The 24,780-nt window shown below is 47.2% G+C and overlaps 1 protein-coding gene across 9 annotated transcripts in view; it reads left to right on the top strand.

Moving 5' to 3' along the window:
* Positions 1 to 24,780, top strand: part of mapk8ip1b (mitogen-activated protein kinase 8 interacting protein 1b) — a 144,314-nt gene that overhangs the window by 64,152 nt on the left and 55,382 nt on the right. The window contains exon 2 of one of the 9 annotated variants that reach the window (XM_048546085.2): positions 12,578 to 12,808. The exons of 7 other annotated variants lie outside the window; for them this stretch is intronic. In XM_048546085.2, the coding sequence (XP_048402042.1) occupies positions 12,788 to 12,808 (21 nt within the window). In that variant the 5' untranslated portion in view covers positions 12,578 to 12,787. Of the gene's footprint in view, positions 1 to 12,577; positions 12,809 to 22,012; positions 22,124 to 24,780 lie in introns of those variants that run through there. One more of the 9 variants, XM_048546086.2, reaches the window with a different exon arrangement.

A 24,780-nucleotide genomic window follows, 5' to 3' on the forward strand; every position in this document is an offset into this window, starting at 1 on the left:
GGTGGGCCTGATCTGTTTGTGCATTGACTTAATGCAGGCAAGTGTGTCTCTGTAACTTGGGGGCGGGGGGTGAACTGAGGTCATGTGGATGTGTTGGAGGGTTAATCAGCAGCTTCAAATGTGTTCCTACTCCTGTCTAGCCTGTTGTGTATGATCCAGGTTTGGGTTTTACAACACCTAACTGCAGGTAAAGAAAACTAAATTAGACAACGCAGAGAGAGGGGCTGACTAATTAATTGCTCTGTACATGCGTGGAAAGGGTCAGAAGTGATTACTGTCTCTGAGACAGAAGGGCTGATTACTGTGTGTGAAACCTACATCTACCCATCCTTTAAGAACCCTTTAAAACATACTACTTTGCATCGCCTTGCATTTCAACTCCTGTTTGGATATGTTAGATGTTTGTTCTTGACAAGGTCAATTTTAAGCTGCTGGAGTGGATCCCAATGTTCAATTAGCAACCATTAGGGCCATGCTGTTAACCTTGTTGCAGTGTCTCGAGTGGCCAGCCCTGGAGCTCTGTACGCTCTGTTTCTCAAACCCCTGGGTTAGTACTAAAACAGCTGAGACATTGTTCAGACTGCATGCATATTGCTGATGTTATAGTCTCCAGGCCAGTCCACCTGTCTGAGCAAGACCTGCACATCTTGATTCACTTTGCAGTGTGGACTGTTATCCAGCCGTCAAATTAGCAAAGCCAAACTTTAGTTAATTGCCAGGCAGACAGTTGTATCATTTGAGACGTTGCCTGATATCAAGACACCTGACCAACTTTGCAATGCTCCCTGGTGTCAGTGAATTACTACTCATCCCAACTACGCCTGGACTTCTGTTGTGCATCTCACTTAAAGTCACACGTACATCCTATGTGGTGAATTCAGAGGAATTCAGGGTGCAAAGTTGTTTCCCAGGTTGGGAGTATTGTGATTAATCTCCAAACTATATATCTTGTGAATATGGCTTTCTGTTTCTCGCACTGAATCAGGCCCTTGTTTCTCATGCCAGATTTCAAAGCTTTAGTCCTCCATTTCCAAACTGCCAATTAAACAAATGTCTGACTTGACCAAGCTTTACATCTATCAAGTCTGATTCCATCCTTTCAATAAATATTGGCCTGGGAAAATATTTCCTTTTGCGCTGTGATCTATCTTCTCTCGGTTGAGAGGGAGCTTTTTTTCAATAAGAACAGGATTATGGAGGAAGCCGATCCCAGCTGCATTCTCCATGGCAATGCCTCGACCAATCAAATCTTCCTGCTGTGACTCCATATTGGCCATGGTCCAACCAGTGCCCCCTTGTCTTGAATGGATTGTTCCCTTTTTCTAAGTTGGTTTTTTTTGGGTTTTTTAGTATCCGCGTCCTCGCTCTCGCTCCCCCTGGGCCAGGCATTTTATCTCTCAACCACCCACCACTTCCTTTTTAAGAAGGAATGCTGATGCTTTGGCTGAGACTTGGTAGAACCTGTAAATTCGGGGCTCTGCCAGCTCTTGTGCGTTCAGAGAGCAACTTCTTCCCTTTGTTCGAAAATTGAAGCCACTGTCACAGAATCATGGTCTTTCAGACAGCGTCCCAAATGGTTCCACCGCTGGGTTTGTCCTGTTCAACTGCAGGACAGAGCTGGTAAGGGTGGCATTACTGTGGAAGAAGTGCTTGTCCAGATCCCATGAAGTCTTATGGCATCGTGTCAAACATGGGCACAGAAGCTTCCTTTTGGTTACCACTTATGCACGCCTGATGCTGAGGCTAGCAAGGATACTATGTACTTCGAGAGATTTTAATATCCATTACTAGGAGTAGTGCAGTATCACCAAAGCTGACCAAACTATTCAACTGCTGGAGGATAATCAGCCAGACTGGGAATATAATTGGTGAAGATGGGATCAAATATATTTTTCATAACTTTCTCACCACCATCTGCCTTCCACTGATTGATTGCATCTGCCTCGATGTGAAGGTGAGAGTAGTTATTGCACAGTCCTTGTAGAGGCCATGTCCTGACTGGACTGATAATACCTGCTTATGTGTTATGTGGCACTAGCACCATATTAAATAGGATAGATGCAGAGCAAAACACTCAACCAAACTGCAGTATCCATTCAATCCTTAGTGCCATCAGTAGTATAACTTATCAGTTACATTCTGTAACGTCACGGCCTGAAAATCCCCTCACTCTTCCATTGAACCTGTTTCAAGGAAGACTGTGGGGGAGTGTGGAGGAGAGGCAACACCCTGGTCACGTTTTAACATGGGCCTATGTACAAGCTTAGCACAAGAAGCTAATGAACAGCTAATGCATCGGACTAAAATTCTGCAGTCATGCCACATTGAGTCTGAAAGGTTATGGTTAGTGAAACAATTCACTGGAGGAGGAGGCTCCAAGATCTTCACCCTCAATAACAATGGAGCTCAGAAGTCAGAAGTGGATGATTGATCTTGGGCTCATTCAGAGGTTTCCAGCATCACTCCTGCACTATGCAGTCAATTTGATTCACTTTGTGATCTCAAATGACCGAGTGCTCTGATTACAGCAAAGGCAAAGAGCCTAAACCCCTCAACTTTAGCCTTGAACACTCGTGCTTCAGAAATCTATTCCTTACTGAAGTGTTTCAATACAGCTACAACACCAACATCTAGCTAGGGATGTTTGGAAATTTATTTGGGCAAGTCCTCAGTGGAAAAACAGGAGGGAAAAATCCAATCCCTGCAATTTACACTCAATTGCCACTGCTGGTATCATGTTCCACTGTTGTCAAGTGGTACTTCTTCCACCCATTAACCTGCTTACTGATGCTCTGTTTGAGTTCACTTAGGGTCACTTAGCCCCTGCGTTCTCTTTTTGTACAGTCTCAATCCAAACATGGAAAATAATTGCTGGATTTCAGAGGTAAGTTGAGTGACTGTGACAGTCCTTAACATGGGAAGCAGTTTGAGAGTGTGACACCAAGGAGCCTTGGTGAAAACAAAGTTGGTTTATAATAGGGGTAGAGTGTTCCATTGGCTGGAGTTCAGCCTGGCACAAAGGAAGCTAGTTTTAGCTGCTAGAGGCCAGTCTTCTTAGAGCAGGGACGTCACCTGAAGGAGTTTCTCAGCCATTTCTCCAACACTCTCACCCTCTGCCTCCAGCAGCAGCGTGTGTCATTAATGGAGTTCATAGCACTTTCCTGATCTCTCTCTCTCCTAGAAAAGGAAGGACAACAGTCACATGGAAATGGCTCCACTTAAAAGCATTCCTGCAGGGGTCTCACCATTCTTGACTTTGCAAAACATTGTTTGCTGGAAGAATTCTAACCTTCCTACCCACACTGGTGGTGTGCCACACAGACTGCAGCAACTCAAGAATACAGCCTGTTGCCATCATTTTGAAGGCATATAATGCTGGATAACTAATGCCAAGGACGTTCCCATTCAGTGATCATCTAATAGGATAAACAAGCAGGCTTAGATAATCTAAGGAAGGGCCCCTGCACCCAAAACAACATTTAACTCTGATTTTTCTTCACAGATGCTTCCAGACCTGCTGAGCTTTTCTAGCAACTTCTGTTTTTGTTCAGATAAGCTAGGATGGGAGGAAGTTTACATGGAGCATAAAGAGCGTCATAGACCTGTTTGACAAATTGGTTCCCTCTCTGCTTGATATATATACTTTTGTAATTCAATATAAACACACAAACCTAGTTTGATCAAACCATTTCCTGTTGCAATGACACCATTTCATAATAGGTCAGTAACTAACTGCAAAAAAAGTAAATCTGACAGCTGAAAGTCATTGGGCTTTCTGTCAAGGGGTGTATTGATTTTTCAAGTTACTTTCTTGCTCCTCCAGGACTATCAGAAGATCTGGGATTTGCCTTCCAACCTGAAATATGTTCCGAATCTGTTCAAAGTAACTAATTTTAATTATTCACACAGCTTTAATTTTCAGCATTTTTGCATTGTACGTTTGCATTTGTTTGTATACTGGGAACGTGAGTTAAATCTGGGAAGTGGCATTGACAATCGGGATCATGCCTTTTCAGAGACAAAGCAAATATTTTAATGGAGGAAAGAAACTGAGGATGGAAATGAGGAGATGAGGATTTTCTTTTTCTTCTTGAGCTGATCAGGACACACCTGTAATAACCTCCATATTGGTAAATTCTGTCCCCTAATTTGAGGAAAGGAACCAGAAGAAATGCAAATTAAAACAATGCATCAACTTAAGCAGGCTCTTTGCCCCTGACAGACTGGTGCTTGAGTTCCACATAAGTATCCTCTCACCATACTTATTCTAACAGCACATCTTTCCACGTTCACATTCCGTTTGCAGCAGATGAATTAAAGGCCACTGATTTTATTATAATTCTTCACTTGAACCTGGCTCAGCATCAATGGAATGATGCTGTCATTTTGGAGTAATTTTGGTCAGCTCAATCCACTGATTACCTCGGCATCAGTGACTATTCCCTAAATTTTCAATGTATTTCACCTGGATTGTCCTGTTACTGGCTGGATTTTGAATTGATTGACTGACGACTAATTTGTTTTGAAGAGAATAACTACAGAACAACTAAATTTGAGGAAAGCCATCTGGCTGTTCACACTCTACATTGGGAATCCAAATGCATCATCTGCTTTAATTACTTTGCTCACAATAATAGGAACAATTTGCTGTTTTTTAAAAATGAAACCTTCAGTGGAGTATAATGTTCTATTAGAACATAGAACATAGACCAGCACAGCACAGTACAGGCCCTTCGGCCCTCGATGTTGTGCCGACATGTCATACCGATCTCCAGTCCATCTAACCTACGCTATTCCATGTACGTCCATATACTTGTCCAATAACGACTTAAATGTACCTAAAGTTGGCGAATCGACTACCCGTTGCAGGCAAAGCGTTCCATTCCCTTACTACTCTGAGTAAAGAAACTACCTCTATCATCTGTCCTATATCTTTCACCCCTCAATTTAAGCTATGCCCCCTCGTGCTCGCTGTCACCATCCTAGAGAAAAGGCTGTCCCTATCCACCCGATCTAACCCTCTGATTATTTTATATGTTTCAATTAAGTCCCCTCTCAACCACCTTCTCTCTGATGAAAACAGCCTCAAAGCCCCTCAGCCTTTCCTCGTAAGACCTTCCCTCATACCAGGCAACATCCTAGTAAATGTCCTCTGCACCGTTTCCAAAGCTTCCACATCCTCCTTTATAATGTGGTGACCAGAACTGTACACAATACTCCAAGTGCGGCCGCACCAGAGTTTTGTACAGCTTCACCATAACCTCTTGGTTCCGGAACTCGATCCCTCTATTTATAAAAGCTAAAACACTGTACGCCTTCTTAACAGCCCTATCAACCTGGGTGGCAACTTTCAAGGATCTGTGTACGTGGACACCAAGATCTCTCTGCTCATCTACACTACTAAGAAACTTACCATTAGCCCTGTACTTTGTACTTTGCCTTCCGGTTACTCCTACCAAAGTGCATCACCTCACACTTGACTGCATTAAACTCCATTTGCCACCTCTCAGCCCAGCTCTGCAGCTTATCTATGTCTCTCTGCAACCTACAGCATCCTTCGTCACTATCCACAACTCCACCGACCTTAGTGTCGTCTGCAAATTTACTAACCCATCCTCTACACCCTCATCCAGGTCATTTATAAAAATGACAAACAGCAGTGGACCCAGCACCGACCCTTGCGGTACACCACTAGTAACTGGTCTCCAGGATGAACATTTCCCATCAACTACCACCGTCTGTCCTCTTTCAGCAAGCCAATTTCCGATCCAAACTGCTATATCTCCCACAATTCCATTCCTCTGCATTTTGTACAATAGCCTATTGTGGGGAACCTTATTGAACGCCTTGCTGAAATCCATATACACCACATCAACCGGTTTACTCTCATCTACCTGTTTGGTCACCTTCCCAAAGAACTCAATAAGGTTTGTGAGGCATGACCTTCCCTTCACAAAATCGTGCTGACTATCCTTAATCAATTTATTCTTTTCGAGATGATTATAAATCCTATCCCTTATAACCTTTTCCAACACTTTACCAACAACTGAGGTAAGGCTCACTGGTCTATAATTACCAGGGTTGTCTCTACTCCCCTTCCTGAACAGGGGAACAACATTTGCTATCCTCCAGCCATCTGGCACTATTCCTGTAGACAATGACGAGTTAAAGATCAATGCCAAAGGCTTGGCAATCTCCTCCTTGGCTTCCCAGAGGATCCGAGGATAAATCCCATCTGGCCCAGGGGACTTATCTATCTTCACCCTCTGAAGGATTTCTAATACCTCTTCCTTGTGAACCTCAATCCCACCTAGTCTAGTAACCTGTATCTCAGTATTCTCTTCGACCACATTGTCGTTTTCTAGAGTGAATACTGTTGAAAAATATTCATTTAGCGCTTCCCCTATCTCATCTGACTCCACACACAACTTACCACTACTATCCTTGATTGGGCCTAATCTTACTTTCGTCATTCTTTTATTCCTTAAATACCTATAGAAATTCTTAAGGTTTACTCTGATCCTATCCGCCAACAACAACTTCTCATGTCTTCATGAGGCACTTCATGGGGACATTATCAACAAAACTTGACAAATGCCACAAAAGATGATCAGATGGTCAACGCTTAGGCAGAAAGTTGTATTGCCAAAAAAGCTCTCTGTAAAAAGGAACATGCATCTCTATCGGTACCACATGATATATCACAACTGGTTGTCTTTCCCCCCCTCCCCCTCCCTATTTGATATTGTATTGTAGGGGTATCTCGAAGGAGGGGTGGAGAGTTGGACACTTACGGAGTTTGTATCTTAGCTGCTGATGGCAGCAAAGGGAATCATTAGATGTGCAGGAAACAAGAATTGGAGGAGTACTGGCAATATCCAAGGGTATTTGGGCTGATGATGAGTTCACAGATGGGAAAAATGTCAGGAGGTTGTGAAAACAAGGAGAATTTTAGCATGAAGGTATTACATAGCCAAGAGCCAGTCTTAGTAAGTGAACGGACATTGGTGCAGCTTATGGAGGATGAAAGATGAGGCTAATGTGGAAAGCACTGGGCTATTAAGTCAGAGTGGAATGAAAATCAAATGAAGTTTGAGCCCCATTTGCTGTCAGTCTGTTGTGGTTGTCTCAACAGCCCAACCTCCATTCCTCTCCTCAGTCTGGGCATAGCAACGCTACAGTTGAGGGTTTCCAGAGTTGTTAACCTGAGGGAATAACAACCGATTTCAAAACTGCAGAAATGCATGCAGGACATGGTTTCTGTTATACAACTTCAGAAAGCCCTGTATAATCTGAGGTCATCTTGGCCTCTATATAGTCTAGAAAAGCAACAGAAGCATTAAAAATAAATGCGTAACAAATTTAAAAGATATTGAGCAAGCTGTTATAAGCATCAGAAAGGACCTGGCGAACCAGGGGTCACCATCTAAGGATAATGGATAAACCATTTACAACTAAGATGAGAAATCTGCTCTCCCAGAGAGTGGTGAGCCAGTGAAATTCACTTCCGCAGAAAATAGTCAAGGCCAAAACAGTGTATGAATAAGGAGTTGAATGTAGCTCTTTGGGCAAGGGATCAAAAGAAGAGGTGGGGGAAAAGCAGGAACAGACTTTTTGGATTAGATCCCCTACAGTGTGGAAACAGGCCCTTTGGCGCAACAAGTCCACGCTGCCCCTTAGAGCACCACACCCCTGAACACTACGGGCAATTTAGCATGGCCAATCCACCTAGCCTGCACATCTTTGGACTGTGGGAGGAAACTGGAACACCCAGAGGAAACCCATGCAGATACAGGGAGAATGTGCAAACTCCACACAGACAGTTGCCTGAGGCTGGAATTAAACCCGGGTCCCTGGCACTGTGAGGCTGCAGTGCTAACCACTGAGCCACCATACTGCCCCTTTTTGCATTGGATGATCAGCCACGGTTATGTATAGTGCAACAGATTGGAAGGGAGAAGTGACCTACTTCTCCAATTTTTGATATTTCCAAAGCAGAGCTCCTTGGCAATAAAAGGCTGAGGAATGGCCTAATTGAGGTTTTTAAAGAAAAAGGAAAGTTTTGAAAGGGTAGGCACAGAAAGTGTTACCAGGGCAGTGTGGTGGCTCAGTGGTTAGCCCTGCTGCCTCACAGCACAAGAGACCCAGGTTCGATCCCATCTGGGAACTGTGCACCGTTCTCCCCATATCTGCTCTTGACTACGGGAGGAAACCGGAGTAACGAAGATGTATAGGTTAGGTGCATTGGCCATTGGGATTGGGAGGGGTGGTGGTAGGTCTTGAGTGGGATGCTGTTCAGAGGGTTGGTGTAGCCTTGATGGGATGAATGATCCCCCCCCCCCCCACGCCCCCAAATCTACCTACTAACCTCATCCCACCTCCTTGACCTGTCCGTCTTCCCTGGACTGACCTATCCCCTCCCTAGCCCCCCACCTATACTCTCTCCACCTATCTTCTTTTCTCTCCATCTTCGGTCTGCCTCCCCCTCTCTCCCTATTTATTCCAGAACCCTCACCTCATCCCCCTCTCTGATGAAGGGTCCAGGCCCGAAACGTCAGCTTTTGTGCTCCTGAGATGTTGCTTGGCCTGCTGTGCTCATCCAGCCTCACATTTTATTATCTTGGAATTCTCCAGCATCTGCAGTTCCCATTATCTCTGATACTATTTTAACCTCACTGCGAAGCCTCTTCCAGGGATGCCTAACCTGAAGAAGTTACCCTCCTCCCTCCGGACCAACCTCAGGGAATCTCTTCCCCCTTTGCAACTCTCTTGTAATCTCTTCGGCCTTGAAACTGCTCGACCATGTCCTGAAGCAAACCAGGTACCACAGCCACATCACCTTCCTCAGCACCTGCCTACGGAACCAGATCATCCCCAAGGGACTACAGTCCACATTTCAGCCTTCCCAATTTGGCCCCAACCGTGACCACCTCTACACCCAGAATATTCAGACCCTTCAGAAGCGTTTCTCCCTGCGACTCCTGAAACAGACACTCGCAGCCATGCGCCGGCACCTCCACACACTGCAATCCAGCCTGCCCCAGCTCAGAGCCTCCCTCTCCCAGACCTGCAAAGGACCCCTGCTGTTTTTTATCCTCCGCAGGATCCACAGACTGAACATTCAGTTTCACTCAGCTTTACTGGACACCAAAAATCGTAAGTTCAACCAACTCACTGGCCCCTGCCACCCACAAGAGGATTCCTGCGCCTCCCAAATCCCGAGTCCGTCCCTGCCCCTCCCCCACCATGCACCCGCCGCTATTGACCATGAGGACATGGCCGGAGACCCCACCGATAACATCACATCCGCCTCCGCCGGCCACACCACTTCCGGAACCGCTGCTGCAGTCACCACCTCCACTTGCAGTTACAACACCTCACACACCACCCTCACCGCAGCTGCTGCCACCCACCCCGATACTCCAACCGCTGACGGAACCCCGCCCACGGCCGACGACCTCATCGCTCCGCCCACAACCTCCACAGCCAGCAACCCCAGAGGAGACAACCACACTGAGCCCTGCCGCATCTTCACCATACCCCCAGACCTCCCACTGACTGAGGACAAATGGTCAGCCCTTAGTAAGGGGCTCACCTTTGTCCCCCTACAACCACACATCAACGCATACCCGTCATGATTGGACATGGAGCAGTTTTTCCGCCGTCTTCGCCTCCCTGCCTACTTCTTCAACCGGGAGCCTAACCCTCCCTCCACTGACCCCTTCACCCGCTTCCAACACAAGTCCTCCTCCTGGACACCACCCCCAGGCCTCCTACCCTCCCTCGACCTCTTCATCTCCAACTGCCGTCAAGACATTAACCACCTCAACCTCTCCACCCCTCTCACCCACTCCAACCCCCCCCCCCCCCCCCGCAGAACGGGCAGCCCTCCGCTCCAACCCCAACCTCACCCATCAAACCCGCAGACAAGGGTGGCGCAGTGGTAGTATGGCGCACTGACCTCTACATCGCCGAGGCCAGACGCCAACTCTCCAACACCACCACCTACTGCCACCGCCCCCTCGATCATGACCCCACCCCCGAGCACCAAACCATCATCTCCAACACCATTCATGACCTCATCACCTCAGGGGACCTCCCACCCACAGCCTCCAACCTCATTGTCCCCCAACCCCGCACGGCCCGTTTCTATCTCCATCCCAAAATCCACCAACCTGCCTGCCCTGGTCGACCCATCGTCTCAGCCTGCTCCTGCCCCACCGAACTCATCTCCACCTATCTGGACTCCATTTTCTCCCTTTTGGTCCAGGAACTCCCCACCTACGTCCGTGACACCACCCACGCCCTCCACCTCCAGGACTTCCAATTCCCTGGCCCCCAACACCTCATCTTCACCATGGACGTCCAGTCCCTAATACACCTGCATTCCGCATGCAGATGGCCTCAAGGCCCTCCGCTTCTTCCTGTCCCGCAGGCCCGACCAGTCCCCCTCCACCGACACCCTCATCCGCCTAGCCAAACTCGTCCTCACCCTCAACAACTTCTCTTTTGACTCCTCCCACTTCCTACAGACTAAGGGGGTTGCCATGGGCACCCGCATGGGCCCCAGCTATGCCTGCCTCTTTGTAGGTTACGTGGAACAGTCCCTCTTCCGCACCTACACAGGCCTCAAACCCCACCTCTTCCTCCGGTACATTGACTGTATCGGCGCAGCCTCTTGCTCCCCAGTGGAGCGCGAACAGTTCATCAACTTCACCAATACCTTCCACCCCAACCTTCAGTTCACCTGGGCCATCTCCAGCACATCCCTCATCTTCCTGGACCTCTCAGTCTCCATCTCAGGCAACCAGCTTGTAACTGATGTCCATTTCACGCCCACCGACTCCCACAGCTACCTAGAATACACCTCCTCCCACCCACCCTCTTGCAAAAATTCCATCCCCTATTCCCAATTCCTCCGCCTCCGCCGCATCTGCTCCCACAATGAGGCAGTCCACTCCCGCACATCCCAGATGTCCAAGTTCTTTAAGGACCGCAACTTCCCCCCCACAGTGATCGAGAATGCCTTTGACCGCGTCTCCCGTATTTCCCGCAACACATCCCTCACACCCCGCCCCCGCCACAACCGCACAACGAGGATCCCCCTCGTTCTCACACACCACCCCACCAACCTCCGGATACAACGCATCATCCTCCGACACTTCCGCCTTCTACAATCCGACCCCACCACCCAAGACATTTTTCCATCCCCTCCCCTGTCTGCTTTCTGGAGAGACCGGTCTCTCCGTGACTCCCTTGTTCGCTCCACACTGCCCTCCAACCCCACCACACCCGGCACCTTCCCCTGCAACCGCAGGAAATGCTACACTTGCCCCCACACCACCTCCCTCACCCCTATCCCAGGCCCTGAGATGACATTCCACATTAAGCAGAGGTTCACCTGCACATCTGCCAATGTGGTATACTGCATCCACTGTACTTGGTGTGGCTTCCTATACATTGGGGAAACCAAGCGGAGGCTTGGGGACCGCTTTGCAGAACACCTCCGCTCAGTTCGCAGCAAACAACTGCACCTCCCAGTCGCAAACCATTTCCACTCCCCCTCCCATTCTTTAGATGGCATGTCCATCATGGGCCTCCTGCAGTGCCACAATGATGCCACCCGAAGGTTGCAGGAACAGCAACTCATATTCCGCCTGGGAACCCTGCAGCCTAATGGTATCAATGTGGACTTCACCAGTTTCAAAATCTCCCCTTCCCCCACCGCATCCCTAAACCAGCCCAGTTCGTCCCCATGCCCCCACTTCACCACACAACCAGCCCAGCTCTTCCCCTCCACCCACTGCATCCCAAAACCAGTCCAACCTGTCTCTGCCTCCCTAACCTGTTCTTCCTCTCACCCATCCCTTCCTCCCACCCCAAGCCGCACCCCCATCTACCTACTAACCTCATCCCACCTACTTGACCTGTCCGTCTTCCCTGGGCTGACCTATCCCCTCCCTACCTCCCCACCTATACTCTCCTCTCCACCTATCTTCTTTTCTCCATCTTCGGTCCACCTCCCCCTCTCTCCCTATTTATTCCAGAACCCTCACCCCGTCCCCCTCTCTGATGAAGGGTCTAGGTCCGAAAGGTCTGCTTTTGTGCTCCTGAGATGCTGCTTGGCCTGCTGTGTTCGTCCAGCCTCACATTTTATTATCTTGGATTCTCCAGCATCTGCAGTTCCCATTATCTTTGATGGGATGAATGACCTGTTTTCACACTGTAGGGAATCTATGATGCCACTTGTGATCAAGACTAAAATTGGGAGTTATGATTACAAGCATTAAATCCATTAGGGGTACTTGGTGACACCCATTTACATGTAGAGTAATAAGAATGTGAACCTACCACACCATGCAGCAGAGGTGGTTAGAAAAGCATAAATAAGATGAAGGGAGTAAGGGGCCCACTGACAGGCTGAGATTGAGGCAGCTCAGGAGAATAGGCAACAGTTAGGTTTAGGCTGTTTCCTTACTGAAGATTTGATATGACTCTACCATTGGTAGTTTTTTTTTCTCTCATGTTCTAAACTTGGCATCCATCATCTCTAATTGTTTTTTCATTACATTTGCAGCTGATCCAGTGTTGACTCTTGTTACAGATTTGCTGCTTAATACACAGCATGCTGTGACTCCTCGCACCCACCCCACCATTGGCATTGTTGGCATCAATAGACACACAACTTCAATATATAAATAAAATCGTTAATACCCACGAGTGGGAAACAGCCGAATAAGGCAGGGAAAATACAGTGGATGCTGGAAAACTGAAATGCAAGCAGAACATGCTGGAAAATAGTCAGCAGGTCAGGTAGCTTTTCTGTTATGAATTTGTGAATTTTTTGAAAAAACCTTAGTAAAGCTCCATGTTCAATGACCTTTATCAGAACTGGAAATGATGGGATTGAACAGTTTACAGCAAGTATAGCGGGGGTGGAGGGTTGGGAAGAATAAATGAGGGTCTGCAACATTGGAAGGAGGGATTAAATGACAAAAGTGATGGCGCAAGACCAAAGCTTTACATACGGAACATTTTCCACTTAGAAATGCATGCATCAAGGGGGATGAGGAGGATTATGCTTGTGAAAAAGGATTTTGATTGTTAGTTGAATTCCATGTCCCATTTTGGGTACAGCCAGAAGCAGTAAATTAAATATTCTTTGTGAGAGCACAGCCTGGGGCTGAAATATCCTAGTGCTTATTCTTGCAATTTATCTCATTCAGCAGAGCAATGCTTTGACAGAGGAAATGTCATCTGGGGATAAAAGGGTCAGATAAACATCAAAGACTGCGTGACTCTCTTTTTGTCTAGTTTATTGTGCATCTCTCTCACTGTTTGTTTTGGACAGTCTCACCAGGATTAGTCACTCCCAATCCTGGGGATTTTCCCAGAAGCAACTGCAGTTTCCTAGTTTCTAGCTTTTGAGTTGGTGATGTGATTGGCAAGAGCAGGGCATCAAAGTATCCTAATGGCGCAGAAAGAGACCATTTCGTCCATTGAGTTGATGCTGGCTCTGGCATGGATGTAGAGCAGTTTGATTCATTCCAGTCTCCTACTCTATGCCTGTAGAACTAAGATTTTATTTCCCTCTTAAAATTATCGAATTAAATTTTTTTTTCGAAATCATTGTTCCCCTCTGCTTTCATCACTGTTTGTAGGTAGTCTGTTTCAGAACATTATTGCTTAATCATAAAATGATGCTTTACCTTGCATGTGTGCTGTTGCTAAAAGAATTTAAACCTTGCAACGCCTAGTGAATGCTCTGTACCATCAGCTAAGGAAACCAGCCTTCCTCCATCTAAGAGATGGCAAGAACTGCGGATGCTGGAGTCAATAGATCGCAATCAGGAGCTGGAGGAACGCTGCAGGCCAGGCATCAGAGGAGCAGGAAAGCTGATGTTTTGGTTTGGGATCCTTTTTCAGAAAGGATCTGAAGAAGTTTCCTGACCTGAAACACCAGCTTTCCTGCTCCTCTTGATGCCGCCTGACCCGCTGTGTTCCTCCAGCTCCACATGGTGTTGTCTTCAACTGTTTAAAACTGTCATAAATCTCTCCTACCCTCAAATGTGCCACCAATCACCTTTTTGTTCCAAGGGGAACAACTTTTTACCTCTCCAATCAAACCTTTTTATATCAAATCCCTTATCACTACTACCCATTCTGCTCAGTTTTTTTTTGTGCTCTCTCTCAAGGATACTTTTCACCTTCCTAAGGTGTAGACTCAACCCACCAATTGCTTAATAGAACAGAGTATCCTGAAGAGATTTTCCAGCCTCGTACCAACAATGTGGGACTTGAGCTGTGCGATTGAGTGGAGAAAAGTTGTTTAGCCTGCTTAGGGTTTTAACATTATTGAGTTTTGACAGATTCAAGGAGAAACTGTTTGCACTGGTAAAGGATAGAAGTTTAAGATAAATTGGCAAAGAACTGGAACAGGTGATTGAGTAAACATTTTTACACAGCCAGCTCTCTTGATCTAGGATGCAATGTATGAAAGGCTTGTGGATGCAGATTCAACAGTAGTTTTCAAACTGAAAACGGATTAATAGAACCACCAAATGATGCCATTCAGGCCATCAAGCCTCTGCTGGCTTTCTGTAAGAGCGAACTAGCACATCCCATTCGCTGCCTGTTTCTCTAGGGTCCTGCAAGTTCTTTTTGTTCAGGTCCTTGTCCCGTTCTGTCTCGGAAGCCAGGATTGAACCTGCTTCCACCATCCTTTCAGGCAGTGCATCTGAACTGTAATCACTTGCTATATAAATGTTTTTATCATGTTGCTTTTCAGCTCCCCCACTGGAAGGGGATACGTTTTCTTTCAGAGCTATAGAACTAGGCCTAGTGGGACTGTATCTCAGCAGTTTCAAAGAGCTCACACAAAGGCAGTAGACTGAATGAGAGGAGCATGGTGTTGTAGGATAGTGAGTGGGGGAGTTGTTCAGTTGGATGATAGGCCTGTGTTGTCACCATTCACTTCCTCCCTGTTGGTTTTGTTTTCCTTGATATCAAGTCCCTGCTGAGAGATTTAAGTGGTCCCAAGGCCTGATTCTGCCTGTATCCAAATTAAACTTTGTAAATTCAAATAAACTATTGGGCATGATCATCTTTCCACTATTACAAGTGAGAAGGCACTATTCGTGTTTTTGAATATTCAGATACATAATACTCTATAGGGAATATAACAAGAAGATTGCTCATTTTACGGGCAAGTGCTTCTTGATGAGTATAAGCGTTTGCATCTGCCTGGATTTTACAATGGATAATCAGTGATACACTGCAGATGCCACGTCTTTACCAGCTCAGTGCCAATTCAGACAATGGTCCTGTGAAATGTCAAGTACCAACCTTTGTGTTAACAAATGATTGTAGATCCAAAGAGACACACACTGGAACCTGTTAAAATACTGCATGCTGTACATAATGTTTCTTCTTAGATTGAAATATTTCCATTTCACATTCTCATGGCTAGTTGTCAAAATGTTAACTACTATCTGAAGTGTATTCTGGGTTTGGAAATGGATATTAATAGTCACTTTTAAAGCATCCTCTTACTTGCTTTAAAACAGGATCCATCTCCCCCTCATACAATAGCCCTATTTCAAACGTAGGCTTCGGTTATGTTACGTTGAAATGAAGGCAAATTGATTCACTGCTTCAGCTCACCCAGCCTGACAGTCTCCAAAAATTAAAACAAACTGAAACTATTCTCCGGATGAGTACTGCTCCAGCAGCACTAAGATTGAACCCACCCAGAATAACAGTCCACTTGATCCACCAGCTTCAACCTTCACTCCCTTGAACACTGACGCTCAGTGGCGGCAGTGTGTGCTATCCACATGAATCACTTACCAAGGCCTCTTCAATAGCACCCTCCCAAACAACATTCTGTCCTGACTTAGAGTCACAGAATCATTCAGCACAGAAACAGACTTTTTGGTCCAAACTAGTCCCACGTGCCTGTGTTTGGCTCATTTCTCTAAACCTTAAAAACCAGTTCTGACAAACCCGAAATGTTGACTGATTTCTCTTCATAGATGCTGCCAGACCTGCTGAGCTTTTTACAGTAATTTCTGTTTTTGTTGCCTTTTTAAAACTTTCCTATTCATGCACCGATCCAAATGTTTTTTAAATGTTATAATTGTACCTGTGTTCCACATATGAACAATTCTGTGTGGAAAAGGTTGTGCTTCAGGTCCTTCATCAGAGAGGGGGATGGGGGGAGGGAACTGGAATAAATAGGGAGAGAGGGGGAGGCGGACCGAAGATGGAGAGTAAAGAAGATAGGTGGAGAGAGTGTAGGTGGGGAGGTAGGGAGGGGATAGGTCAGTCCAGGGAAGACGGACAGGTCAAATCTCCCCCGCAGAACGGGCAGCCCTCCGCTCCCTCCGCTCCAACCCCAAACTCACCACCAAACCCGCAGACAAGGGTGGCGCAGTGGTAGTATGGTGCACTGACCTCTACATCGCCGAGGCCAGACGCCAACTCTCCGACACCACCTCCTACTGCCTCCTCAATCATGACCCCACACCCGAGCAGCAAACCATCATCTCCAACACCATTCACGACCTCATCACCTCAGGGGACCTCCCACCCACAGCCTCCAACCTCATTGTTCCCCAACCCCGCACGGCCCGTTTCTATCTCCTTCCCAAAATCCACAAACCTGCCTGCCCTGGTCGACCCATCGTCTCAGCCTGCTCCTGCCCCACCGAACTCATCTCCACCTATCTGGACTCCATTTTCTCCCCTTTGGTCCAGGAACTCCCCACCTACGTCCGTGACACCACCCACGCCCTCCACCTCCTCCAGGACTTCCAATTCCCTGGCCCCCAACACCTCATATTCACCATGGACGTCCAGTCCCTGTACACCTGCATTCCGCATGGAGATGGACTCAAGGCCCTCCGCTTCTTCCTGTCCCGCAGGCCCGACCAGGCCCCCTCCACCGACACTCTCATCCGTCTAGCTGAACTCGTCCTCACACTCAACAACTTCTCTTTTGACTCCTCCCACTTCCTACAGACTAAGGGGGTGGCCATGGGCACCCGCATGGGCCCCAGCTATGCCTGCCTCTTTGTAGGTTACGTGGAACAGTCCCTCTTCCGCACCTACACAGGCCCCAAACCCCACCTCTTCCTCCAGTACATTGATGACTGTATCGGCGCCGCCTCTTGCTCCCCAGAGGAGCTCGAACAGTTCATCCACTTCACCAACACCTTTCACCCCAACCTTCAGTTCACCTGGGCCATCTCCAGCACATCCCTCACCTTCCTGGACCTCTCAGTCTCCATCTCAGGCAACCAGCTTGTAACTGATGTCCATTTCAAGCCCACCGACTCCCACAGCTACCTAGAATACACCTCCTCCCACCCACCCTCCTGCAAAAATTCCATCCCCTATTCCCAATTCCTCCGCCTCCGCCGCATCTGCTCCCACGATAAGACATTCCACTCCCGCACATCCCAGATGTCCAAGTTCTTTAAGGACCGCAACTTTCCCCCCACGGTGATCGAGAACGCCCTTGACCGCGTCTCCCGCATTTCCCGCGACACATCCCTCACACCCCGCCCCCGCCACAACCGCCCCAAGAGGATCCCCCTCGTTCTCACACACCACCCTACCAACCTCCGGATACAACGCATTATCCTCCGACACTTCCGCCATTTACAATCCGACCCCACCACCCAAGACATTTTTCCATCCCCTCCCCTGTCTGCTTTCCGGAGAGACCACTCTGTCCGTGACTCCCTTGTTCGCTCCACACTGCCCTCCAACCCCACCACACCCGGCACCTTCCCCTGCAACCGCAGGAAATGCTACACTTGTCCCCACACCTCCTCCCTCACCCCCATCCCAGGCCCCAAGATGACATTCCACATCAAGCAGAGGTTCACCTGCACATCTGCCAATGTGGTATACTGCGTCCACTGTACCCGGTGCGGCTTCCTCTACATTGGGGAAACCAAGCGGAGGCTTGGGGACCGCTTTGCAGAACACCTCCGCTCAGTTCGCAACAGACAACTGCACCTCCCAGTCGCAAACCATTTCCACTCCCCCTCCCATTCTCTTGATGACATGTCCATCATGGGCCTCCTGCAATGCCACAATGATGCCACCCGAAGGTTGCAGGAACAGCAACTCATATTCCGCCTGGGAACCCTGCAGCCATATGGTATCAATGTGGACTTCACCAGTTTCAAAATCTCCCCTTCCCCTACTGCATCCCTCAACCAGCCCAGTTCATCCCCTCCCCCCACTGCACCACACAACCAGCCCAGCTCTTCCCCCCCCCCCCCGCCCCCCCCACCCCCCCCCGCCCCCCCCCCCACCCCCCCGCGCCCCCCCCCGCCCCCCCCGCCCCCCCCCCCCACCCCCCCCCACCCCCCCCCCACCCCCCCCCCCCCCCACCCCCCCCCCCCCCACCCCCTGCATCCCAAAACCAGTCCAACCTGTCTCTGCCTCCCTAACCGGTTCTTCCTCTCACCCATCCCTTCCTCCCACCCCAAGCCGCACCCCCAGCTACCTACTAACCTCATCCCACCTCCTTGACCTGTCCGTCTTCCCTGGACTGACCTATCCCCTCCCTACCTCCCCACCTACACTCTCTCCACCTATCTTCTTTACTCTCCATCTTCGGTCCGCCTCCCCCTCTCTCCCTATTTATTCCAGTTCCCTCCCCCCATCCCCCTCTCTGATGAATGGTCTAGGCCCGAAACGTCAGCTTTTGTGCTCCTGGGATGCTGCTTGGCCTGCTGTGTTCATCCAGCCTCACATTTTAGTACCTTGGAATCTCCAGCATCTGCAGTTCCCATTATCTCTGTGCTTCAGGTCCCTTTTTTTTTAAAAATGTCATTTTCCTCTCACCTTTTTAAATAAGAAAGAAGCCTTCCTAGTTTTGAACAAGGAACAGCCCTTTTGCTATTCACTTTTTATTTATGCCTCTCGTGATGTTATAAGCTTCTATAAGGTCAGCCCTCAACCCCTATGCTCCAATGAATAAAGTCTGGAACTATGCAGCCTCTCCTTGTAACTCAAACTCTCCAGTTACTGTTTTAACTCCAAGGGTTAATTTATTTACTGAATCCCTGACATGTGATTGTTCACTAAGCTATACCTTTAATGAATATTTGCTTCAGTAGTCACCAGTGAGAGGGACCTTTTGACATTTGTGAGGACAGCATGAAACAGGATGATATGCTTGAACAGGTTGGTGTTAGGAAGGAGGATGTGCTAGAAATTTTGAAAAACATGATTGATAAGTCCTCGCTCTCCACTGGAGGAGTGCCAGATGATTGGAGGGTGGCAAATATTATTTCCTTGTTCAAGAAAAGGAATGGCGATTGTAGACCAGTCAGTCTTACTGCTGTGGTGGGGAAATTATTGGAGAGGATTCTGAGAGACAGTATTTGATTATTTGCAAAAGCACAGTTTGATTAGAAATAGTCAGCATGGCTGTGTGAGGGGCAGGTCATGTGTCTCAAGACTTATTGAATTGTTTGAGATGTAACAAAACACACTGAAGGCAGAGAAGTGGATGTGGTATACATGGATTTTAGCAAGGCCCTTGATAAGGATCCCGATGGGAGGCTCATTCAGAAAGTAAGGAGGCATGGGATTCTGGGAAATTTTGGCTGTCTGGATACAAAACTGGCTGTCCAATAGAAGACAGGGTGGTAGTAGATGGAAAGTATTCAGCCTGGAGCTTGGTGACAAGTGCTGTTCTGCAAGGATCTGTTCTGGAACCTCTGTGATCTTTATAAATTACCTGGATGAGGAACTGGAAGAGTGGGTTAGTAATTTTGCCGATGACAAGAAGACTGGTGGAGTTGTGGATAATGTGGAGAGTTGTTGTAGGTTGCAACAGGACATTAACAGGATGCAGAACTAGGCAAAGAAGTGGTGGATGGAATTCAACCCAGAAAAATGTGAAGTGATTCATTTAGGAAAATCAAATTTGAATACAGAATGCAGGGTTAATGGCAGTATTTTTGGCAGTGTAGAGGAACAGAGGGATCTTGAGATCCATGTCTATAAATCCCTCAAAGTCACCACCAAGTTGATAAGGTTGTAAAGAAGGCATATGGTGTGTTGACTTTCATTGGCAGGGGAATTGAGGTTATGCTGCAGCTTGATAAAGCTCTGGTTAGACCACACTTGAAATATTGTGTTCAGTTCTGGTAACCTCATTACAGGAAAGATGTGGAAGCTTTAGAGAGGGTACATGAGATTTACCAAGATGCTGCCTGGATGGGAGGGTAGGTCTTATGAGAGGTTGAGCAAGCTGGGGTTTTTCTGTGTAGGCCACCAATAAAATAGTTATTCAGCATGTCATGTTAATTCTAGCCACTTCATCAAAAGGTGCAAAGTGCCCAAAACTTAAGAAAACCATGGAATTTGCTTTCATGCTATCATGTAATTTTGTAATCATCTAATCTCCTACCCTCCTCATCACATTGTACTCGACACGAGATCAGTGAGTTATAGGTATACATGAAGTTGTTATAATCCTGGTGGACCATAGAGTCTCTCGCGCGCTCTCTCTCTCTCTCTCTCGCGCTCGCGCGTGCGCGCTCTCAGAGAGAGAGAGAGAGAGAGCGAGAGAGAGAGAGAGAGATGACTGACTCCTCATCATGCCTCAGGTGAGGGAGGGGAGCAGCCGAGAAAGAGCCTCGGCCAATGCAGGAATTGATTCCATGCTGTTGGTGTTGGTTTGCAATGTAGAGTAGCCATACATGTGTCATAACACAAAGGAACAATGACTAACTGGATTTTTTTGGTTGCTGCAAGTTGCATCCTACTGGCAACGTGTGCCTTCTGTGGGGCTACAACTGTTCAAGATGGCAACTTACCATCACCTTCCCAAGGGCAATTAGAGATGGACAATGCCCACATCATGTGAATAATGATTGCCTACAATTCTAGGTAATCCACACATATTGTGACATTTACGTAATCTCCTGTGAGAGATGAAAGGCCAGATCAAATTCCAGGCCCATTTTGGGGACATTGCTCATTGGGGATCACATTGGCTCAGACAATTCCCTGCTACATAAGATTCCCTTTTCACAAGATGATTTCAGCATCAAGAACACGATCCTGGTTTTCCTTGAAGGAATTCAACAAATATGAATCAGCTGCATGAGCCAGGAACCTGCTGTTCTAAGTTCTGGGGAAACAACAACCTCGAATTTCACTATAAACAGGATGTCTGGCCGTTATTAGTGGGTACTTGTGGGAGCTTGCTGTGCGCAAACTGGTTGCTGTGTTTCCTACAGTACAATAGCATGTGCTTTTCAAAAGGCATCATTTTATTGGCTGTAAAATGCCCTTACTTGCCATGAGATTGTGAAAGGTGCCACATAAATGTAAGTCACCTTGCCGTCTTTTATATAGTGAGAATACAAATGAGGTATGGTAATGATAAGAGAGAAACAGTGTAATCTATAACAGCTCCTATAACTGAAAATATTATTGAATTAAAATGGCTGAGGGTGATTCTTTGTCTTTGTGTTTATGAATGAGGCTGAAGCTCTGTTAAATTGGCAAATATTTAACCTCCAGAATAGTGAATATTCATATAACAGCATCTTTGACAGCAATTTCTTTCCTCACTGTCTGTGGAATAAACACCAAAACAGAGACACTTGTTTAGTATATTACATGGGAGGTTTGCTTTGAGTCCCTATGATTATTTACTTCATGCTTTTGAGAAAAGAATTAATGAGATCTCTGTTTTCCCACTGAAAGCTTGTGATGTTTAATCGTTTCCTTGCCGCAGTGGTAACAATAAGTGATCCATAGACTGTTCCAGTCACACAGTATCCCCACTGAGCCATTCTAAATCTGGCTTGGCCAGCGCTGACCCATCACTACCAATAAAGGATGGGTGGGTCCTATTTAGTTGGAGAGAGCTTTAGAAAGCGATGATCTAATGCATTAACAGATGAGGTAATGAAATCTGCTGGGGCACTGAGCATAGCTGTGTGTGTGTGGGGCTGATTGGCAGAGTTGAACTGCATTGTATTTTTTTTGTCAGTCCCTTGTATGACCCTGTGAAAAATCAGAAGATGAGCTTTACATTGGCAAAACAAATTAAGGTTGAGATGTGGATCTTAAACTGAAGGTACGTGGTTATGTCCTTTTTACAACATGGTAAATTGGACCACTGTTGCTCTTGTCAGCTTCTTTGTGAATAGTAAGGCTGTTGGTAAAATCCAGTAAAGCTGATAAATTAGAGATCTTACCTATCTCAGTGGGAAAGTATTTTTTTAAGCATTAGTGCCTGCTGGCCAGATTGGTCAAAAATGTGGATGGGGGCTGGAGAGTCAGGAACTAGAATAGGACTGAACATCAGAAGCAGCAACCAGTAATCCATCAAGCTGGACTGCAGGCCCTTCCCCTGAGAGAAGGGGAAGATTCAGAGCTTCGATTTGACGAAGAGAGATGCAGTTTGTGGCTTTCAATGCTGCCATGATTGGGATTGTTGTGAAGGTGCACATCTGCAATGGGCGTGGGCAATGTGGAGTGGAAAGGCTTTGTATCTGATCCTAATTGAGGGACGAACTGGGTAGCAGGACTTCGGTTTGACAACTGAGATGATGTGGGAGCAGTGAAAAGAGGTAGGGTGGCTGACTGTGAAATATTAGAAATTAACAAAGAGAGGTACCAATGAGTTGAGTGACTTAAAAGTGGATAAACCTGCAGGCCTGGGTGAGGTGTATCCCAGGCTGTTAAGGAGAGAAGGCATTAAGTACTGCAGCCCTGACAGTAATTTTCAGGACCAAGACCAGGCAGGAAGCTCTGAGCATTGCAGTCCTCAGGGATGTAATTGTCTACGTGCAAGACAGAGGGGCTAGGCACCTGTCTCATCAGCCTGGACCAGGAGAGGACCTTTTGATAGAATATCGCTCACCTATAGAAGGAATTAGCGCTCAAGCATGGGCTTGGGAACAGAATCCACAATTGGATCTGACTGCTCTACAACGTCGCTAGCACAGTCTCAATCAATGGTTGGGAATCGGAAAGCTTCCTGATCCGATCTCTCGAGTCAAGCAGGACTCCCACAAGTACCCTGCCTTGTTTGTGTGTTATATAGAAACCTTGAGGAGCCCATCAGGAAGGGTGTGAGCCTGAGACGAGTGACTGTTCAAGGCAGCTGAGGCTAGTAGTCAAAACCTCCCTGTACATGGATGACATCACCGTTTTCTGCTTCGATCCGCTGTCGGTGCGCGTTTGTGAGCGGTTCGAGCTAGCCTCAGGAGCTGAGGCAAGAGTGAGGCCATGTTCTTTGGGAACTGGGTCGACTGATCCTTTTATCCCCTTTAGCCATCAAGCCTTTTTGAACGAGCTGGGAATGTGGTTCAGAGGAGTTGGTGTGCAAAAAATCTTGGGAGGAGCAAATCCTCAAAGTGAGGCAAAAGTTAGCTGTGTTGGAACACCGCTCACTCTCTTTTGTGGGTAAAAACCTGGTCATTAGATGTGAGGTATGCTTGGTGTTGCTGTATATGATTCAGGTCTGGCCCATTCCCTGAGCCAGCACCATTGCAATCACCTGAGCCATCTTTCACTTCATTTGGCGGTCAAAGATGGACACTGTCTGCAAGGACACCATATGTAAAGCTCTGGATAAGGAGGGGAAGGACATACCCAATGCTGCCTGCATTCTGATGGCCACTGTCGTGTGCAACTGCATCAAGCTGTGGGTAAACCCTTGGTGTGCAACCGTCAAGTGTCACTGCATATTGAAGTACTGCCTGTTCCTGATGTTACAAAGCATGGGCCTGGCTTCGTTGCTGCAAAATACTCTAGGTATTGGGCCAATACCTAATCACTTCTACCTCATGGAAAATGCCTTTGACCACAAGTCCATCAGACGATTGTCAGCATTTGGCTTCCTTGAGACCCTGCTGGAAAAGGAGAGGGTGGCTCCTGTTGGGTTATTCCCTGAGAAAACTGTCAGTCATTTGGCAGAATGCCGCATCACCAGAGCTTTCTAACAATTAACAGGACATCACCTGGCTGTGGTGAGTCGGGCACAACCTGTGATATCCCTCTTGTACGCCTGGTGAAGAGACTGTCGCACATCTGTTGGAATGTGCCTTTGAAATGAAAGTTCGGGAGAGAGATGCAATAGTGTTGTCAAGGTTTGTCCTGAGTAGTTCCATGACGCAGCATGCGTGTTTTTGCTGGCTGTTCCCCCGGATGCACACCAAGACGAGCATCGACATGTTTGGAGTGCCATCACCTCGGTGAAAGATGCTCTTCAGTCTATCCGAAACCTGTCGGTCTTCCAGTACAAGGAGTTGACCTTGATTTAGAATATTGCAGACTAGCACATTCCAAGGTCCAGGACTACATGCTGTGGGTCACCTGCTGCCAAGCTACAGTGAGGAAAGACCACTGTCAAAAGTCTTTCTGCCCAGATAGAATGAGGATCTGCTCAGTTATCAGGACCCCTCTTTTTGCATCGTTTTGTATGTAAATAGTGTCCTGCATGAATAGGAAATGCCTTTTGGTTTTTGCAACTGTGGAGATGTCACATTCCAATGTTTGTTTTTCTCCCTTGATATGGAAAGTCTGTACAGAACTGCTTTAGTACCTGTATATGTACATAAAAGATTTGAATAAATAATAATTTTGCCATTAAAACAAGTTCAGGTCCTCTCTGGTCACCGTTGAGGTACTGGAAGATTACCTGTCCCGTTCCTTTCTAAAAATAAAAGGGAAACTGTAGACTAGGAAATTTACAGGCCAATCAGTCGAACCTTGATGAGGAAGTTG

Source organism: Stegostoma tigrinum, chromosome 17 (genome assembly GCF_030684315.1).
Source record: "Stegostoma tigrinum isolate sSteTig4 chromosome 17, sSteTig4.hap1, whole genome shotgun sequence".
In the NCBI taxonomy this organism is placed as follows: domain Eukaryota; kingdom Metazoa; phylum Chordata; class Chondrichthyes; order Orectolobiformes; family Stegostomatidae; genus Stegostoma; species Stegostoma tigrinum.